Below are 21724 nucleotides of genomic sequence, written 5' to 3' on the forward strand. Positions count from 1 at the left end.
CACCTACTATCAAATACAAGAATGTTATAAAATAAAGCAGCGGCCAAGTGCACACTTGCTTCTAAGTGCTGAGATAGCCGGGAGCCAGCCAGACCATGGCCTGAGTCCCACACCCTCCCCTGACAGAGCCGCCCTCCCGGGCCCCAGACCAGACAGCTCCCATCTGCGCCTTTCCACACCATCGCTCGGCAACTGGCCAGGTGTGTCCCAGTGGCTGCAATCCCTCCAGTACCTGTCTCTTCTTTGGCATTTCGAGGCCCCGTTCAGACCCCGCCACCTGGCTGAGTGCCCCGGCGCCTGGCCGGCTTCCCTCCCTCTCCGTCCCCCTCTCTGAGCTCTCAGTTGTCACGCGATGGAGCCACCGGGGCAGGCAGATCCTATCGCCCCCACCCCCGCCCGCCATGTTAAAGCTTTCCATGGCTTGTCACTCCCTCAGAAGGAAGCCCGAGCCCCGCGCACATCTTCCACGCGTGTATTTCCTCAAGTCTGAGACACTCGTCTCTTTTCACGTCCTAACCCTTTTGAAGTCAGAGCCCAGCCTGCACACACAGGCGCACATGTGCACACACACACACAGAAGCTGCTCCTGAGTTGGTGGCGCTGTCCTGGTATCTCAGAGTCCCAGAACCGAGGAAATGCAGGAAACGCACACATTCCAGTTCAATCCTACAGCCAGCCCCAGACACACCAGGAACAGCCACCCCATCTCTCTTCATCTCTTCTAGTGCCGCAGCCTGGGTGCTCTAAGCTCATTTCAAAACCCTACTCATCTCAAGTCCTGGCTCACACGCTACCCTTTCCAGGGCCCTTTCTGGTAGCCACACTGGAGACCAACCCTGAGTCCCCACAGAAGCCTGTGGGCAGCTCCACGGGAGCCCCTTCATCCCATCCCCTGCTCCTGGGTTGTTGACACAGCCCCCAGGGCCCCTGTGAACTCTCTGAGAGTAGGGACTATGTCTTGTTCGTCTTCTTAGCCTCTATCTTGAAACCACGGGACAGGAGGCCCGGACGATGCTGGATTAATTAAACCAGAGAGCCTCTCAGGTCAGGGAGTTCTGAATGCTGCTTTCAGAGACAGCAGGGCCATGGTGGCAGATAAGGACAGGCCAGTTCCAGCGTGTGGAAGAACTGGCCGGAGAGGCTGAGGGTCTGTGTGCACAGCAAGCCAGGTATAAGAAATGAGGCGGAGGTGTGCACTTTCTATTTGGCAACTTAAAAAGTAAATTAAAACATGTACATGATACAGATATACAATTTTTGTCAACTAAAAATTAATTTTTAAAAGGAAATGGGGCAGAGGGGATTCCCTTGGCTCAGGACGACTGTCCCTCTGGAGTTCCCTGGGAAAAGAGGGCAGGGGCTCCCTAGGGACCAGGCACACTGCAGGGGGTGCCTGGGATCAGGCCGGAGACAAAAGAAAGAACCCGTCGTAAGTGGCTGACGGATATGGGAAACGGTCTTGGAGTCAAAGCCCCCCTCCTCGGCCCTCTGTGTAAGGCCTGGGGTGCAGGCAGAAAAGGGCGAATGGCAAACTAACAGCAACTCAAGCCTATGAGGAGGCAACCAGAGGGAGTGGCTGGAAAAAGGGTGAACACAGCCCGAAGCCACAGAACTGACAGGACCTGAGGGTGGAGGACATTCGGGTGACTCCGAGATCCGGGCAGCAGGGACATCGACGACCCCAGTGTGAGAAGAAAGTGGGGATGGACGGAAGATCAGGCGCACTCATAAACCCCCGGCGCTGCGGATTCATGAGGATCTCAGGTAAAAGTGCCCCCACCAAACACGCGAGGTGAGGGCTGAGCGTTGGCCTGGCAATACTCAGGCCAAGCACGAGCATCTGCCTGAACAGCACCGCATTCCAGCAAACCCAAAACAACACGGACATTAGCCCCAAGCGGCTGTGACCACCCTCTATGCTTACACGCGTGGGCCTCTGCCGTTTTCTCTAGAAAACTCCCGCTGGGAGCGTTACAGGTGAAAACTAAATGTACATATACATCATGGGAACAGCCCCAGGATGCGGGAGAACGACCCCTGCTTCTGTGGAGCTGACTCCCACACAATGACAGTGTCTCCTCGGAATCGCTTATTCACTGACCCGGCCACTCAGACCTCGGCCGACTTCCCAGCATTTTTGATGACAGGGAGTTCCTACCCAGGGCACGCAGGCGGCAGAGCAGTTATTGTGAAAGAGTGAAAGACCGCGGTTCCACTGGAGAGGGGGAGGATGGAAGCACCAGAACTCCACCGCAGTGGCCAAAGTAAACAGGAAGGTTCTGAGGCAGCGATGGGTAATCTTTGCAGCCGGCAGGCCAGGCCCAAAGCGCTGCCCGGGCGACATGGATGCCCTGGGGGCTGGCGCCAACTTGAGCCTCAACACCCACTGTTAAGGGCACACCCCAGACTCGGCCAACAGATGCGAAGTTCGGGCGCCTGGCCTGCTGCACCCAGGGGACTGTGGAGCGCTGAGGGGGGCACTCCCCGGAAGGGGGGCATAACAGTCTCTGCTGTTGTAGTAAAAAAGGAATCACGGATTCGGTAAGACGCTCAAGCCACGTCAACGGGAGGCAAGAAGTGGAGCCCCGGCCAACGCCTTTGACTTGTCAGGTCATGATAATTTATTAGCACAGCTAAGCCAATTCCATAGCCAAGGGTAACCACCCCCCTTCCCCACACCACCTGGACTCTTTCCCTGCCCATTAGGACCAAAGAACTGAAGCTAATCAATTAGCTGTCTCTCTAGGAAGGGTGCCTGGCTGCAGAGGTTAAGTGACAGGCTCTCCAGAATGTCTTAGAATGAATAATCTGATTGGTCAGTAGCTCTCCCCCAACTTTATCCCAGCAAGTTCCTTCAAGGCACCAGGAATGCCTGCTGCTGGGAGGCCACTTTTTTGGAACCTCTGGAATGGATGGCTGGAAACGAGCCAGGGGGCTGTGGTCTCAGGGATTTCCACTTCCCTGCACCTCTGGGACCACCCTGACACCCACTCCCCAACAAAAGCCCAGGATAAAGGGGAACCTTCCAGGACTGTCCCGGAAAGAGCTGTCCGTCTCACTTCTGGGAAACCATCCGAAAGACAGTGGACAGAGGGACGGGCACGAGCGCTCCGAGGGCCATCTGGGGACAGTTAGGCTTGGGCAGAGGGCCTCAGCTGGGACACTGCCCTCTCTCCAGGCCAGCTGGCAGAGGGCACTTGGAACCAAAGGGCCCAAATCCCAAATCGGGCAAACCAGGCAAACAGCCTCTCGAGGGCAGCTTAGCCGGGGCTTTCTCAACGCAGCGTACGGCTCTCCCCAGGTGTGGGCTACAGCAGCCCCCGCCTGGCAAAGAGCCGCGAGCCAGCCTTGTTTCAACAGCTTCACACAATTCCTTCAGCCGATGTACCCCACTTCCTGCAAGCCCTGAAGGCAGGTCTTCAACAACCAGTTCATCTGAAGGTTTCCCCTGGTCTTCTGGTGGGAATTCTCAATAGATGCCCTTCCTCTGGGAACTTGCACTTCGCCCAGTGGTAGAATTATGCCTGGAGTTCGGCTACTGCATCTAATTCCCTCGGAGGCAACGATCCCCTCCCCTCCTAGGAGAGGAGAGCACTGAGGAATCGTTTCCCCCTTCAGCCTAAATTGATTTTGAGGTCCTCCTGGGCTGAGAACGTGCATGTGTGTGAGCCACACACGCACAAACAGGAAGAGGTGACGAGGCTTGGGCAATCCCATGGAGTGACGGCAACATGAGACCCAATAAAACCCCCTGAGGAACCTTCTCCCGCCAGGCCCAGTCAGGGGCTGTCAGTGGTAACCACTAAATTAGAATGTAAGAGATGGGGAATGACAGGTGCCCCTCCTTGACAGTCCTCTGAAGCGGAGAGCTGCCCACCCAGAATGCAAGGGCCTCTCACTGACAGGTACACGGGGTCCTGGTCCCCTGACTGCTGGCACACTGAGGCTGGGGGCCAGCACCTCCACCCCTCTTCTGGCTCCATCTGTCCTCATCCCTCTGACCCAAGGCACAATGACAAAGCGATGAGAAGGCACTCAATGAATTTCTCTCTGGAAACTCTAAGGGTGGTGTGCAGACCACCCGGAAATGCAAATTCCCCTTTATAGGGTCTGCAGGTTCCTGGTAAGACTGACTGTCTGACAACATTGTCAGGGGAGGCCTGGGACAGAGTATTTACGAACCAGGGGCCCACAGATGTGCAGACAGTGTACCGGCTATCTCCCAGGTTGTCCGGGGGGGAGGGGGAGGAGCCTTGGTGGACTTTTTGAATGTGCACAACCCCAATACAGGCATCTGTCACCAGACCAGGTGGGCCTGGCTGCAAAGGGACTGATTCCTAGTTACTTGTATTTAACTAGCAGCTGGCAAAGCTGAGTGCAAAACCTCCCATTACGAACCACAACGCGCATAAAGGGAAACGGGACTCTGGTCCCTGCCCTCAACTGCTTCACAATATAATCACTTCAGGACAAAAAAACTGGCAGGTCAGCTTTCCAGGGAGTAGCTTCAGAGCTGGGAGCAGGTGGGAAATCTGTCACACTTCAGCCAGCAACCTGGGTAATTTGGAGCTTTTCGGACAGGTTTGGGGAACCAGCCGAGTTGCAGGAGGAAAACTCAACCCACCCTTGCCTGCTGGTAGAACTTCCTGAGCCTGCATTTCCACATCTGTGAAACGGGCCCCTGGCATCAGAAACAAACTTTCCCTGCTGAAGAACATCGTTGCGAGGCAGCTGCTCTCAAATCCAAACCTAGGAGAGCATCTGCAGGACCAGCAAGCAGCAATTCGAGTGTGGGGGTGCTCCCTGGTCCTTTCGAAGAACGTGACCTCCCAGATGCTGACACCACCTCCCAGCTCCCTAGGCAGCCCCAGTCCCCGTGACCTGCTCTCAGGCCCTTTCCCAATCTCTTCGGCATCTGCTCAGCCTTATCCTTGTCACGTCCCAGTCCCCTCCCCCAGCCCCAGCCCAGGAAACAAACCACACTCCTTCCAGACATAACCCTTAAGTGAGCAGGGAACTCACTCATCCCCCTGCCAAAAAAAAATACAAATACCACAGACAACACCAGCACAGACTTGGGGCGGAAGGGGAATCAAACATGCGGGTTATGGTTGGGGCAAAGAGAACCAGAAAGGCATTTTCCCGGCCATGGGGAAAAGATGTCAATGCTGAGAAGCTGGGAGCCCAGAGCACAGTGGGAAATCCTGCTTCTTAGGGGGCTCTGAAAGTCCTAGAGAGTAAAAGAGGAAGGCAAAAAGAGAATCAAAGCCTCCCAAAGCCAGCAACTGGGTGGAAAGCCGTGCTGTTTCCCACTATAATGAGGCACTAACATTTTGTGGCATCTGGGGGGCTGGTGGGAGCGGAAGCCCGGGGTTCTGCTGGATTCAAAGCATTTTCCCTGTGCCAAGAGTCTCGCAGGGACACTGACCGCCAACTCACCTACTTGAGTAAAAGATACCATTCTCTCCTGTTTCCCCAGGGGCCTCTGGCTCTGAGAGGAAGGGACAGAACCCTTGGGTCTCTCTCAAATTTGCATGAAAGCTTTGCTGGGGAAGCTAGAATCAGACTTTGGGTCCAAACACACTTCTCTCTGGGAGCAGCTTCCCTTGCAAACACTTCTGCAAGGAGGGAGACCATCACCATCGACGGAACTTTCTGCGATGATGGAAATGCGTCTGCATTGCCCGACACGGTGGTCAGTAGCTCAGTAATGGTGGTTACTGAGCGCTTAAAATGTGGCTGGTGCGATGGAGGAACTGAAGTTGTCATTCAAGTTAGTTTAAATGTAAATCAGCCACAGATGCTGGTGACTGTGGTACCGGGCAGTGCAAAGCCAGCTCTCTCCCACACCTGTCTACCTGAGTGAGACCTTTATCTCCCTCTGTCGCAGACCAGGAATGCCACCCATTTCCACCATCCCACTTACATAAGTGACAGCCACCCAGACCTCCAGGGTTCCACACATCACAAGGGGAACAGACAGGCTTCGGCCTAGGACATCTCCCCCAGGGACTAAGGAAGGAGGGCAGGGGCCATCCATACCCTATGCCTCTGTGTGCCCAACGGGACTTGCCCGGAGGCGGCCTTCATTGAAAGTGGACACTAAAGGTACATTTCATTTGGGTTTTTAACTCAATACAGATCGGAAGCAACAAGCTCTGTCCCTTCAACAGAAATCAACTCACACCATGCCATGGAAATCCATCAATCAACTGCTGCAAACTCTTCCTTACCTCTTAAGAGGAAGGCAGCAACACCCAAACCAGATGGGAAGCCATGGGAATTGGGTGCCAGAAGCATGAGACACCTGTCTCCACGACCCTGTGCCACAGGCACCGAGATGAGCAGGAGGGAGGATCCTTGCCCCCCACCCATGAAACCACACAGTCAGACAGTGCCACCTCAGTGGCGCCAGCAGCCAGGGACGCCCCAACCTGCCTCTCTAACGGCGGAGATTTTGGCTGCCACCCCCACAGCCCCACAACACCTTTCCTGGCCTGGCGCCCCTGAAAGCCAGGGCAGCAGAGGAGGAGGAAGAAATGATCCCATGTTGGGGGCCAGCAATGCTTCTGGGCTTGAGGAAGAGGGGTAGGGGCTTGGGTATTGGAGAAGAGGCAGCGCAGAGTTGGGTAACCGGGGTGCCAGGGTGCAGGAAGGCCTCGTGAGAACCAACACAGACCAATGGGGAGGGGCCGTCCGGAGCGTTTAGGAAGGTTGGGGAACCCACCCACCCTGGGTTTCAACTGAGGCTCTAAGATCCTGGGGGGAAAAAAAACAGAAAATGAGGTGGAAGGAGGGAGAGGGTAGTGGCTGAAAGAGACATCAGGACTCATCAGGCTGATGGGCATTAGATGAAGTGGGAGACCCTGAAGGCAAAGGTTGTACAGGAGACTGCAGGACTGTGACATGACGAACCAGGCTGGGAGGGAGATCTGGACTGGGGTGAAGTGTGGGGAAGCCTAAATCAGGATCCCAGGGGCGGAGAGGGCCCAAGCTGAGGGAAACAGCAAGCCATCAGTGACTCAAAGGTCTGGGGAATCCGGGTCAGAGAAGAAACTGCTCCTGGTCCTGGTCTCAGAGCAGAGGGTCTGAAGGTGAAAGAGACAGCCCCGCCGGGTTCAAGGGAGAGTGACCAGGGCCTGAAACTAGAAGGGGGCTGAGGCGGCAGGGTGGGTCAGAGAAAGAAGTCTGAAAAAGCAAGTACAAAGAGAGGGGGCACTCCAAACAGGCCTGAGTCCCTGCAGCAAAAGACAGAAGGCCAGCGTCCTAGGGAGTCAGAGGAGCTCAGGCCAGGGCTGGGGTTGGGGGAGAAAGGGATGCTCTGGCTGCAGCCGGGGCAGGATCAAAGAGAAGGCTCAGGCCCAGGTAGGGGATGGGTGGAGATAAAGCTTAGGCTGGGCCTGGGTTCAAGGAAGAGAGAGGCCGCAGAGCAGGGTCCCAGGGGGCCGGGGACGCCTCATATCTGAGCTGAGGTTGAAGGGAGGACAGGCAGCAGGTTGGGGACTCCGGGAGTTTGAGGCGACTCAGGGCCAAGGGTCCAGACAGGAAAGCAGACAGTGACTGGCCCTGGACCTAGAGAGGGAAAGGTCTACAGGGCAGATCCGAGGGGTCCCGGGAGGGGTCTGAACAGGGCCGAGATCCCAGGAAGTGCCTGGAAGGAGCTCTGGGCCAGGCTGAAGTCCCGAGAGCTGTCTTGAGGTCCCTACGCCGGGCTGGGGTCCCCAGGGGCGTCCCAGGTGGATGCAGGTCGGACTGGGGTTCCGAGGGGTCTCCCGGGGGGCTCCGAGCCAGGCTGGGGGGTCACCAGGAGCGTCCCAGGGGGCTCCGGGCCCGGCCCGGGTCCTGAAGGGGGTCCGAGGCGCCCTGGCCGGGGTCGCGGATGGGGGAGGGGCGCCCCCGCCCCACATAAAGGCCCGGGGAGCGGCGGGCGCGCACAAAGCGGGCGGGCGGGCGCGGAGCGGGGAGGCCGGGACCGGGGAGGGCCGGGCGGGCCGGCGGGCGGGAGGGGGCCGGGCGGGCTGCGCTGGGGCGGCGCGGCCGCTCCTCACCTGATTGTCCATGGCTGGCGCCCCGCCCCGCCCCCGGGCCCCGCGTCGCTCGCCGCCGCCGCCGCCGCCGCCGCCGCTCAACGCCGCCCCGCCGCCCTCATTGTCTGTCAAGCGCCGCCGCCGCCGCCGTCGCCGCCGATCCCGGCCGCCCGCTCGCCCGCCAGCCCCGCGGAACCGGAAACCACCGCCAGCCCGGGTCGCGCACCGATCACGGGCCCCCGCCGCCGACTAGGGCCCGCCGCATCGACTGACAGCCACCTAGGCCAATCGACGGCGCGGACGGCCGCTTGTGGCGCGGGACTTCCTGCCTGGCGGGGGCCTGCCGGGCTGCGGTCGGAGGGACGAAGCCCGCAGCCAATGGGAGGCTGGGACCGGAGGGGCGGGAGGAGGGAGGGAGGGAGGCGCGAGGCGAGCCTGGCGGAGGGGAGCGCGAGGTGTGCGCCGCACGTGGAGGGGGGCGGGGGCGGGACGGGCGCGCCGCGCCTGCGCGCTGCGGCCCGCAGGGGGCGCTGCCTCGTGGCTGGAGCCTCCAGAGCGGGAGCGTCCCGGGAGCTGCAACTGAGGTTACGGGTTCGAGCCCTGTGGAGGGATCCCCCAGCCCCCTGGTAGGGACACTTTTGTTTCCTGACCTCATGATGCTGTTATGTGATGGAATGAGCCCAGGGCTCTGAAACTGGAGATTAATTTTCTTTTTTTTTTCTTTTAAGATACAGTCTCGCTCTGTGGCCTAGGCTAGAGTGTAGTAGCACGATCTCAGCTCACTGCAACCTCCACCTCCCAGGTTCAAAAGATTCTACTGCCTCAGCCTCCCGAGTAGCTAGGATTACAGGAGCTCACCATTACGCCCAGCTAATTTTTGTATTTTTAGTAGAGACGGGGTTTTGCCATGTTGGCCAGGCTGGTCTCAAACTCCTGACCTCAAGTGATCTGCCTGCCTCAACCTCCTAAAGTGGAGATTAATTTTCTAATCCTGCATATCCTTGGCAAACTTGGTCAGCTCCTTCTTCACCTTTCCCTGAGTCTCAGTTTGTGCATCTATGAAATAGGTTGAAGAACAGTACTGTGTGATTCTTCGTGCTAATTTGAATGATACAAATTTGAAATCGTGCTACATTCAAATGACCCAAGAGAGTCACATGTTTTCAGTTAGACACGAAGAATAAGTTCTGGTGATCAATCACACAGCAAGGTGACTACATAATAATGTTATTTTATATTTTAAAATTGCTAAAAGTGGCCAGATGCAGTGGCTCACGCCTGTAATCCCAACACTTTGGGAGGCTGAGGGGGACGGATCACCTGAGGTCGGGAGTTCAAGACCCGCCTGGCCAACATGGTGAAATCCCATCTCTACTAAAAAAAAACAAAAATTAGCCGGGCGTGGTGGTGTGTGCCTGTAATTCTAGCTACTCAGGAGGCTGAGGCAGGAGAATCGCTTGAACCAGGGAGGCAGAGGTTGCAGTGAGCTGAGATCACACCACTGCACTCCAGCCTGAGTGACAGAGCAAGACTCTGTCTCAAAAAAGAGAAAAAAAGAAAAAAAATGCTAAAAGTGGATTTTGAATGTTCTCACCATAAATAATTGATAAGTATATGTGGTGATGGATATGTCAATTAGCCTGATTTGTTTATTCCATAATGTATACCTGTATCAAAGCATCAAGGTGTACCCCATACATATATACAGTTATTATTTGTCAATAAAGATTTTTTTTTTGAGATGAGGTCTCTGCTGGAGTGCAGTGGCACAATCATGGCACTGGACTAGAACTCCTGGGTTCAAACAATTCTCCCACCTCAGCTTCTCAAGCAATTAGGACTGACTGCAGGCTCATGTCACCATGCCCAGCTAGTTTGGTTATTTATTTATTTATAGAAAGAGGGGTCTCACTATGTTGCCCAGGTTGGTCTCCAACTCCTGGCCTCAGGCAATCCTCCTGCCATGGCTTCCCAAAGTGCTAGGACTATAGGCATGAGCCACTGCGCCCTGACCAAAAATATAATTTTTAAAGAGAGAATTTCATGTTATCCACAAAATTTTAAATAGTACCTATCTCTCAAAAAACTGTTTTGATTTATTGAGGATCACAAAATTTTACAATGACCTGTAAACTGTGTTTATGTGGGAAATAGGCATAACCCCATCTTTTTCAGGACTTTGTAAGCCACTTGTCTCTTGGACATTAGGACTTCTGCCTGTGATTTGGGGATCCTTGTGGAGTTATTTTAATTCCTTCTTATCATTAAAAATCAGGTTGTCATTTACAAGAAAGAAACAAACCACACCATTAAAAAATGGGCAAAGGACATGAACAGATACTTCTCAAAAGAAGACATACATGCGGCCAATAAGCATATGAAAAAACGCTCAACATCACTGATCATTAGAGAAATGCAAATCAAAACCACAGTGAGATACCATCTCACACAAGTCGGAATGGCGATTATTAAAAAGTCAAAAAACAACAGATGCTGTCAAGGTTGCAGAGAAAAAGCACTTTTACACTATTGGTGGGAGTGTAAATTAGTTCAACCATTGTGGAAGACAGTGTGACGATTCCTCAAAGACCTAGAGGCATGAATACCGTTCAACCCAGCAATCCCATTACTGGGTATATACCCAAAGGAATATAAATCATTCTATTATAAAGACACATGCACGCGTATGTTCACTGCAGCATTATTGACAATAGCAAAGACATGAAATCAACCTAAATGCCCATCAGTGATAGATTGGATAAAGAAAATGTGGTATATATACACCATGGAATACTATGCAGCCATAAAAAGGAACCAGAGCATGTCCTTTGCAGGGACATGGATGGAGCTGGAAGCTGTTATCCTCAGCGAACTAACGCAGGAACAGAAAATCCAACACCACATGTTCTCATGTATAAGTGGGAGCTTAATGATGAGAACACATGGTAACATGGTGGGGAACAACACACACCGGGGCCTGTCAGGGGGTGTGGTGGGGGGAGGGAGAGCATCAGGAAGAACAGCTAACAGAGGCCGGGCTTAATACCTAGGTGATGGGATGATCTGTGCAGCAAACTGCCACGGCACACGTTTACCTATGTAACAAACCTGCATATCTTGCACATGTATCCCTGAACTTAAAAGTTGGATAAAAAATAAATAACCCCTATTTAAAAAATCAGATTGTTGGGGCACATGTTCTTGGGATCTCCTGTGAGCTGTGTCCTGGGCAAAAAGTAATAAAATTGTTTAAAAACGAAGAAAAAATTGTAGCGGGAGGATCACCTGAGATCAGGAGTTCAAGACCAGCCTGGCCAACACAGTGAAACCCCGTCTCTACTAATAATACAAAAATTAGCCTGGCATGATGGTGGGCACCCATAATCCCAGCTACTCAGGAGGCTGAGGCAGGAGGATTGCTTGAACCTGGGAGATGGAGGTTGCAGTGAGCAGAGATTGCGCCACTGCACTCCAGCCTGGGCGACAAGAGCAAAACTCTGTCTCAGAAAAAAAAAAAAAAAGAAAGAAAAAGAAAAAAGAAAAAAACAGATTGTTTTCTCACTTAAGTGTCAGTCAAACATTTATTAGCTAGTGGGGCCAGTGTTTGCACTGAAGAACAAACAGCACCAGAAAATGAATGACTTTGGAATGAAAGTTAAGTCCAGATAAAAACTCTAAAGAAGGTCAGGTTGCTGTCATGGTAACACCATCATGCTTTTTAATCAAGAGCAGGTGGTGCTGGAAAGAAAAAAAAATGGAGATCATGCTGAGAAAATAAGCAGTGATTTAATGTTAATACTTTTTTTTTTTTTTTTGAGACAGGGTCTTGCTCTGTCACCCAGGCTGGAGTGCAGTGGTACAAACACAGCTTACTGCAGCCTTAACCTCCTGGGCTGAAGTGGTTCTCCCACTCAGCCTCTCATGTAGCTGGGAACACAGGCATGCACCTATTTAGGTATGCCTATTTCCCACATAAACACCACGCCCAGCTAACTTTCAAAATTTTTTGTAGATGGCCAGATGCAGTGGCTCACACTTGTAATCCCAGCACTTTGGGAGTCCAAGACAGGCGGGTCACTTGAGGTCAGGAGTTTAAGACCAGCCTGGCCAACATGGCAAAAACCCGTCTCTACTAAAATACAAAAATTAGCTGGGCGTGGTGGCATGTGCCTGTAATGCCAGCTACTTGGGAGGCTGAGACATAAGAACTGCTTGAATCTGGGAAGCAGAAGTTGCAGTGAGCTGGGAGCCAAGATCGTGCCGCTGCACTCCACCCTGGGCAACAGAGTGAGACTGTGTCTCAAAAAAAAAAAAAAAAAAAAAAAAAAAACCATCTTGCCCAGGCTGCTCTCAAACTCCTGGGTTCAAGCAATCCTGCTCTGCTGCCTCAGCCTCCCAAAGTTCTGGGATTATAGGTATAGGCCACTACACCTGGCCATAATGTAGTCTCACTCTGTCACCCAGGCTGGAGTGCAGTGGCGTGATCTCTGCTCATTGCAACCTCCGCCTCCCGGGTTCAAGGAATTCTCCTGCTTCAGCCTCCCAAGTAGCTGCGATTACAGGCATTTGCCACCACGCCTGGCTAATTTCTTTGTATTTTTAGTAGAGACAGGGTGTCAACATTTGGCCAGGCTGGTCTCGAACTCCTGACCTTGTGATCCACCCGCCTCAGCTTCCCAAAGTGCTGGGATTTGAGCCACCGCGCCCGGCCAAAAAAAAAATTTTTTTTTAATCCTATCACTGGATATAAGTAGATCAGTTTCTCTAAGTAGTCCCCAAAGCAGCAGTGTGAGCATCACTTGGGTATGTTGCTGTAAATGCACATTCTGGTCTTCTCCCACCCTTGTTTATGGAACCAGAAATTCTACGTGCTTGGACAACAGTGGCTTAACCAACCCTACAGATGGTTCCAAGGCTCACCTAACTTTCAGAATCACTGCCCCAGGTAAAGTGACAAAAATGGGAGTCAGGGGTAGCCATCTATCTTCTTTTTTCTTTTTTTTTTTTGAAACAGAGTTTTGCTCTGTTGTGCAGCCTGGAGTGCAGTGGCACAGTCTCAATTCACTGAAATCTCCATCTCCGAGGCTCAAGTGATCCTCCTGCCTCAGTCTCCCAAGTAGCCGAGATTAAAGGCTCACACCACCATGCTCAGCTAATTTTTGTATTTTCTTTTTTTTTGTAGAGACAGAGTCTTGTTATGTTTCCGAGTCTGGTCTTGAATTCCTGGGCTCAAGTGATCCACCTGCCTCAGCCTCCCAAAGTGCTGAGATTACAGGCATGAGTTACCGTGCTGGGCCAGCATCTGTCTTTGAAGGAAGCTTGCAGGAAAAGAACCTTTAGGCTACACTTGCTACAAATATGAGCTTCTGGAACTCAGCTCCCTCCCCCTTATTCAGTTGGGAAATTACCATTCAATTAGGTTCTAAATTGTTGGGAATTTTCAAAACTGCATCCCTCAGGCTCCCACTGGCTGAGGTGGAATACTTTGAACATTGAAAAGAATAATGGGGAAGGGCAGGGCGCAGTGGCTCACACCTGTAATCCCAGCACTTTGGGAGGCCGAAGCGGGTGGATCAAGAGATTAGGAGACTGAGACCATCCTGGCTAACGTGGTGAAACACCGTCTCTACTAAAAATACAAAAAAAAAAAAAAAATTAGCTGGGCGTGGTGGTGGGCACCTGTAGTCCCAGCTACTTGGGAGGCTGAGGCCAGGGAATGGTGTGAACCCAGGAGACGGAGCTTGCAGTGAGCCAAGATTGTGCCACTGCACTCCAGCCTGGGTGACAGAGCAAGACCCCATCTCAAAAAAAAAAAAGAAAAAAAAAAAAGAATAGTGGGGAAGGAACTGAATGTTTACTAACACATGAGCAGATAAACTAAACATGGTTTATCCATGCAATGGAAGCTTATTCAACCTTAAAAAGGAAGAAAATATGGTGTGGTGGTGTGCATCTGTAGTCCCAGCTACTCAGAAGGCTGAGACAGGAGGATTGCTTGAGCCTGGGAGTTTGAGGCTGCAGTGGGCTATGATTGCACTGATGGCAGCAGCTGGCCATCTGGACCAGCCACCACCATCATACTAGCTGCAGCACAGAGGCACGGCCGGGACTGAATGCTCCATAAATCTGGCAGAAGCTCGTGACAAGTGGGAGCCCCGCCCCTTCTGAGTTGGGGTGGGAGCTCCCTGGGTGGTGCTGCAGCCACTCAAGCCATGGCTACAGACCTGGGCATTACTGGGCTCTCAGGCCCAGAAGGAGGCAGGAGCCCCACCCTCCCAGGTGCAGCTGCAGCTGTCCAAACTGCAGCTGTGGACCCAGGAGTCCCTGCACTTCTGGGGGCCTGGGAAGGTTCCCCCTGCCCTTGCAGGCTCAGAAATGTCTGCTCCCACTGCTTGGCTTCTCCCTGCTATTGGTGCCCGCTCCATCTGAAAGCAAAGTTGTAGCTGAGCCCCAGAGCTGTTGCAGCCAGGCAGGGTGTGCACACACTTGGGGCAGTGCAGACACACCAGCTCCCTGCTACCTCAGCCCCATCTGGACTTTGGGCACCAACGAGCATAGGAGGGAAGCCAAAGGGGGCTGAGGGCACCTCAGTGCTGACCTGCATGTGCCCCTTGGCACCTATAGCCTGGGCACCATCAACAGCAGCAGGAGGCAGACAGGTTCATGGATGGAAGGGGATGGGTCCCTGGTGAGGCCCCACCTTCAGGCCAGGGAGGACCTGAAGGCTAGGGGCTGGGCTACTAGCCCCATGGACTGGAGTGGCAACATGTGATGCCTTTTCCAGGCCTGCTCATGGACCAATAGGCATACATTTTTTCCCTTCTGAGGCCCATAAAAGCCCTGGGCTCAGCCAAAGCTGGGCAGACATTGGGACGACCAGCTTCAGAGAGCAGCTACCCACTCCAGGGCCTCCTCTGTGCTGAGAGCTGCAGAGACATCAGGACTACCAGCTGCAGAGAGGAGCAACTCACTCTAAGGCCTCTTCTTTGCTGAGAGTTTGGACAAACATGGGATGACCTGCCTGCAGAGAGAAGCAACCCACCCCAGGGCCTCCTTCTGCTGAGAGCTGCAGAGAACGATGGCACAACCTGCCTGCAGAGAGGAGCTACCCACTCCAGGGCCTCCTCTCTGCTGAGAGCTGGGCAAGCAATGGGACAACCTGCCTGCAGAGAGAAGCTACCCACTCCAGGGCCTCCTCTCCGCTGAGAGCCACAGAAAATGACAGGATGAACTGCCTGCAGAGAGGAGCTACCCAGTCCAGGGCCTCCTGTGAGCTATTCTGTCACTCAATAAAGCTCCTGTTCACCTTCCTCACCCTCCACTTGTCCACATACCTCATTCTTCTTGGGCACAGGACAAGAATTCAGGAACTGCTAAACAGCAGGGCTGAAAGAGCTATAAAACCCACAGGGCTGAAACATGCCCCTTGCCATGTTGTGGGTGAAGAGAAGGAGAGAAGAGCTGTGGCCCTTCAGGGACCTAGGAGCTCCCTGAGCCAGGGCTGTGACTCCCTCTTTGGAGCCCAGTGGTTCCTGGAGTCTCCAAGCTTCTGAGTGCCACTGCTTTCCCTGGTGGCAGCTGTGGAAGCTGCTTGTGGTGCACCTGGTCTGGCCGCAGCCTCTCAGAGAGCCAGGGCCCCTGCCGGCACCTGGAGCTGTCTGCCCTGCTGCAGCAGCTGGTGTGCCTGGCTGCATGCAGTGGCCAGACCTCATGCTTGCTTGCTCACACACCCCTGGCCCCTCCATGCCTGCCTTGCCCTTGGCAAGTGTGAGATCCAGGCTAGTAGTGTGAGCTGAGCACAGCCTGCCAGGCCGAGTGGGTGGAATGAGCCCAGTGGACCCGAGCAAAACTCAGGCAAAGGTGCCACAAGCCACAGAGATTTCCAACCACAAATCAACACCCCAAGGATCCTGCAACATTTTTGAGGGCTCGTCCAGGATCTGTAGAAGGGTGAGTGAAAGGGTGAGTAAAAGTGGGTCTGCTCTTTTCTGTCCCTTTTTAGGAGTCCCTAAACTCAACAATAGCTAAAATGAAAGAAAAATATCAGACCTCCATTAGCCAGTTAAAATTGACTAGTACAGCTGCTGGACTTAAAACATGGATGATAGGCTTGCTGGGGAGGACACTGTCAATCCCTCATCATCCTCAAGTGTTGAGAATGTTGGGTTTGTTTCAATCCCGTTTCCTTTCATGAGGTCTACCTGTTACATGGGACCAGAAGGAGGTCCTGGGGCAACTGAGGATATCTGGCTGAGGCTATGCCTCAGTGTTATCCAAAGGCCCCTGGACTAACTCCTGCAACTCAAGTCCCTAAGCGCCCATTAGGGTGTTGGGACTAGGACCTCCAGTCTCCTATCTTTCTTTCTTTCATGGTTGTCAAGGTTCTTATCTCTTCTTCTTTTTTTTTTATTTGAAGCGGAGTCTTGCTCTGTCACCCAGGCTGGAGTGCAGTGGCATGATCTTGACTCCTGACCTCAGGTGATCCACCCGCCTTGACCTCCCAAAGTGCTGAGATTACAGGCATGAGCCACTGCACCCAACTCCTATCTCTTCTTTATTTACAATGTTAAATTTGTGTGTGTGTGTGTGTGTGTGTGTGTGTGTGTGTGTGTGTGTGTATTTGACACAGAGTCTCACTCTGTCGCCCAGGCTGGAGTGCAGTGGTGTGATCTTATCTCATTGCAACCTCTGCCTCCAAAGTAGTTGGGATTTCAGGCATGCACCACCATGACAGGCTAATTTTTGTATTTTAATAGAGATGGGGTTTCACCATGTTGGCCAGGCTTGTCTTGAACACCTGACCTCAGGTCATCCACCCACCTTGGCCTCCCAAAGTGCTGGGATTACAGGCATGAGCCACCACATCCAGCCTACAATGTTAAATGTTAAGAATGTTGCTGCAAAACAGAGAAATTACTGGGTAGAATGAGCATTTGGCTTAGTCATCAAAAGTATAAAATGGAAGGTTAAGAGTAGCACAAATGAGCAAAGTGTGCCTTGGTATCTGTACATAAATTTGTGGCAAAAATGTTATTGTCATTTCCTTGGTTGCCACCTTGGTGCAAGGCACCTTGAGGAACAGAAGCATGGCCTCAGAAAGGAAGCTTTTCTGTAAACACAAGGGCAAATATATGGTCCAAGGTCCCATACATGCAGGCCTTCTTTGCCTTGCAGGGTAATCTGGCAACATTGTAGGATTGATTCAGCTGTCCTAATGGCCTTCTCAGGAGAAGCTGCAAGAGGTAATCCCAGGGAAATAGGGAAGTATACCCCAGAGGTACCTCCAGCAGGGGAATCAATCCCCTCAACTCCTCCCCATCCAGGTTCTCTCTCAAGCTTGCCCCCGCATAGTAATCCTTGTTTTAGGCAGGTCCCAGTCTCGACTGCCCAAAAGCAGATGCCTGGTGAATATGGTCCCATTGAGGTTCAGGTCTCCTTTTCTCTATAGAACTTAAGGCAAATTTAAGGGGAGATCTTGGCAAGTTTTCAGATGGCCCTCACAGGTATATAGAGGGTTTCCAGAACTTAACCCAAGTATTTGAGCTCTCCTGGAAGGATGTCATGTTACTCTTGTTTTTGTTTTTGTTTGAGATGGAGTCTCACTCTGTCATCCAGGCTGGAGTGCAGTGGCACTCTCTTGGCTCACTGCAACCTCCGCCTCCCAGGTTCTAGTAATTCTCCTGCCGCAGCCTCCTGAGTAGCTGGGACTACAGGCATGCGCCACCACACTGGCTATTTTTTATATTTTTAGTAGGGATGGGGTTTTACCCTATTGGCCAGGCTGGTCTCAAACTCTTGACCTCAAGTGATCTGTCCACCTTGGTCTCCCAAAGTGCTGGGATTACAGGCATGAGCTGCACCCGGCTTCATGTTACTTTTGAATCAAACCCTGACCACCACTGAAAAGCAGGCCACCCTGAAAGTTGCAGAGAATTTTGAGGATGAGCTTTATATCTTCTATAGGGCCAGGGAAGGGGATGAGACTTATCTGATTGGAAGAATAGCAGCACCACTGAAGAACCCTAAATGGGACCTCAATGATGATATAAAAGAATGGGGCCAGGCGCGGTGGCTCACACCTGTAATCCCAGAACTTTGGGAGGCTGAGGTGGGTGGATCATGAGGTCAGGAGATCGAGACCATCTTGCCCAACATGGTGAAAGCCCATCTCTACTAAAATACAAAAAAAATAGCCAGGCATGGTGGTGCACGCCTGTAGTCCCAGCTACTTGGGAGGCTGAGGCAGGGGAGTCGCTTGAACCTGGGAAGCAGAGATTGCAGTCAGCTGAGATCATGACACTGCACTCCAGCCTGGTGACAGAGCAAGACTCCATCTCAAAAAAAAAAAAAAGAATGGAAAAGGAGGCCAGGCACACTGGCTCACACCTGTAATCCCAGCACTTTGGGAGGCTGAGGTGGGCAGATCACGAGGTCAGGAGTTCAAGACCAGCCTGACCAACATGGTGAAACCCCATCTCTACTAAAAATACAAAAATAAATTAGCCGAATGTGGTGGCACATGCTTGTAATCCCAGCTACTCAGGAGGCTGAGGCAGGAGAATCGCCTGAACCTGGGAGGTGGAGGTGCAGTGAGCCGAGATCATGCCACTGCACTCCAGTCTCAGCAACAGAGTGAGACACCATCTCAAAAAAAAAAAAAAAAAAAAAAAAGAATGGAAGAGGAAACACTTTCAGGTGTGCATACCAGAGGGCATACAAAGGACTAGGACAAAGCCTCTGTATTACACCAAGCTATCCGTGGCAGACCAGGGATTAGGCGTGAGTCCCACTGCCTTCCTGGAAAGGCTAAGAGAGGCCTTGGTAAAACACACCTATGTCCTGATTGAGGAGAGGGACATCTGATTTTAGAGGATGAGTTTATCACACAGTCAGGCCCTGATGTCAGGAGGGAGCTTCAGAAGCAGGCTGTGGGACCAGATGGTACTTTGGAGGGCCTGCTGGGAGTGGTCACCTTAGACTTTGCCGTGGGAACTTGGAGGAAGTCCAGAAAAGAGAGAGGAGATATAGGAAAAAAGGGCAAAAGCACTAATACCTGCCCTGCAGCTTCATGGACTCCATAGTCCCTGAGATGCACCTGTTGTCTACTGTAAATGTGGCAGGCCATGCCACTTCAGGAGAGATGGTCTGGGCAGTGCAAGGAGGCCACCTCAACTGTGTCTGGTTTGCAATGGGGACCACTGGGGGACAGCCTGTCCCTGGAGACACAGGTTGCCAGGTCCAGGACAAGACTCCCAAATGGTCCAGCAGGACTGATGGGTTCTAGGGCTCCTCTCCCAAGCTCTGATGGTTCAGACCGCTATTACCATCCAGGAGCCCTGGGCGATTCTGGAGGTTGAAGGGAGGAAGGTAGACCACCTCCTGGACTCTGGAGCAGAACTTTCAGTTCTCTTCCCCAACCTGGGCCCCCCTCCTCTCTTAGCATGACCATAAGCAGCATTTCAGGCCTTCTTCCTCCACGACGCCAGGAGTGAACATAGTCTTGTGACTACAGGGAGCTTTTCTATGTGTGGGGTTACTTTTGTTTCATTTAGGGAGTTTATTAGTTCATTTTCACTCTGCTGATAAAGACATACCCTAGACTGGGAAGAAAAATAGGTTTAACGGATCACAGTTCCACATCATGAGGAGATTCTCCAGAGTCTGAGGGTCAAAGGAGTTCCAGTGATTTATTTATTTGATTATTATTTTTTAAGACAGAGTCACACTCTGTCGCCCAGGCTGGAGTACTGTACTGTGGCACAATCTCAACTCACTGCAACCTCACAGTCATGGCAGAAGGAGAAAGGCACTTCTTACATGGCAGCAGCAAGAGAGAATGAGGAAGAAGTGAAAGTGGAAACCCTTTATTAAACCATCAGATCTCATGAGACTTATTCACTACCATGAGAACAGTATGAGGGAGACCACCCCCATGATTCAATGACCTCCCACTGAGTCTCTCCCACAACATGTGGGAATTATGAGAGTATAATGTAAGATGAGATTTGGGTGGGGACACAGAGCCAAACCATATCAGGGAGGCACCTTATTAGGTCAGTTCCCCAGTTTCTGGGACTCCCTTTCTCTCCCTTGTTTGAGGAGGACCTGGCCCCACAGCTTCACCTGCTTATGATAGGGAGGCAGTAGAGGAGCAGACCCCTCCAGTTGCTATCTGCAATTTGACGAGGGCCACATGGGACTAATTTAATGGGTCCATAGACCCATCTGAGGCACGTTTTTTGTCCCAAGCTTCACTTTAAAGTCCTGAAATGGGATGTTAGACCTGAGGCAGATGACAGCAGGAGTTGAGAGGCACAGCCCAGGTGAGCATGACTAATTCCTGCCAGTTAGGCCCTTCTGCTTCATGGATGGAAGCGTAGATAAGGTCTAGGGAACCCAAAGGTTACCAACAGCAGGATAGGTTGGTATGTAGGTAAGTGCAAATATTTCTACCCACTAGGCCTTCCCACTGCATGGGTGAAGGTTGCACTCGCAGCTATGAGTGGCACCTGCAAAAGTCACTGGGACTTGAGGATATAAGGTTGGAAGAAGAAAAAGAGATGCCTTTAAAAAAAAATCTCCATCATGTACCCCAGGTATTCACTGGAAAGAGAGGAACAAAGAGATGTCTTTCCCCTCTTTCCAGATGGGTAACCAACCAATCATTTTCAGCCTGCACTCCTCTCAAGTGCATTCTAAATTACTGGAACGCAGCTGGCTGCGGTGGCTCATGCATGTAATCCCAGCACTTTGGGAGGCCTAGGTGGGTGGATGACTTGAGGCCAAGACTTTTAGAACAGCCTGACCAATATGGCAAAACCCCATCTCTACTGAAAATACAAAAAATTAGCCAGGCATGGTGGCACACGTGCCTGTAATCCCAGCTACTTGGGAGGCTGAGGCAGGAGAATCACTTGAACCCAGGAGGCAGAGGTTGCAGTGAGCTGAGATTGTGCCACAGTACTCCAGCCTGGGTGACAAAGCATGACTCTGTCTAAAAAAAAAAAAGAAAGTCACTGGAACTCCTTTGACCCTCAGACTCTGGAGAAAAAAACATTTTTCCTTTATTTTTCCTCTGTTCTCTCTTCACAGATGGGTAATCACACCACTGTACCACAGGATACTCCCCTGGGATCCATCCCACAAACTAGGAAGAGTTTAATTTCCCCAAGCCTTAAACTGCTTGGCAATTTCTTGAGGAGGGACAACTTCTCTTTGGCTGTTCCCCTTCACAGGACTCCAGGGTCAATAGGGCTCCATGGATCAGGGGAATGGAACCCAGAAGCCTCACATGCTAAAAAAAGGGTAAGAGTTTTTAGCAGTTGGACTTCTGGCTTCTCTCTCTCTGTGCAAGCTGGTTGTAGGAATGACAAAAATCACTGTATTCTCTGCCCCTCCATGAATTCAAAAGTCAGAAGTATTGACCACTTGGCGTTGCTAAGGTCAGGTTGTAACATATTTTAAAGGACTTCCTTTTTTTTTTTTGAGACAGAGTCTTGCTCTGTTGGCCAGGCTGGAGTACAGTGGTGCAATCTCAGCTCACTGCAACCTCCATCTCCCAGGCTCCAGCAATTCTCCTGCTTCAGCCTTCTGAGTAGCTGGGATTACAGGCATGTGCCACCATGCCCAGCTAATTTTTGTAATGTTTAGTAGAGACAGGGTTTCACCATGTTGGCCAGGCTGGTCTCCAACTCCTG

General features: G+C 52.1%; 1 protein-coding gene across 2 annotated transcripts in view; it reads right to left on the minus strand.

Moving 5' to 3' along the window:
- Positions 1-8268, minus strand: part of MLLT1 (MLLT1 super elongation complex subunit) — a 71724-nt gene extending 63456 nt beyond the window's left edge. For both annotated transcript variants that reach the window (XM_032169413.2, XM_032169412.2), the window contains exon 1: positions 8049-8268. In XM_032169413.2, coding sequence (XP_032025304.1) covers positions 8049-8060 — 12 coding nt within the window. In that variant the 5' untranslated portion in view covers positions 8061-8268. The remainder of the gene's footprint in view (positions 1-8048) is intronic.
- Between the last annotated feature and the right edge of the window lie 13456 nt (positions 8269-21724).

Source organism: Hylobates moloch, unplaced genomic scaffold (genome assembly GCF_009828535.3).
Source record: "Hylobates moloch isolate HMO894 unplaced genomic scaffold, HMol_V3 SCAFFOLD_12, whole genome shotgun sequence".
In the NCBI taxonomy this organism is placed as follows: domain Eukaryota; kingdom Metazoa; phylum Chordata; class Mammalia; order Primates; family Hylobatidae; genus Hylobates; species Hylobates moloch.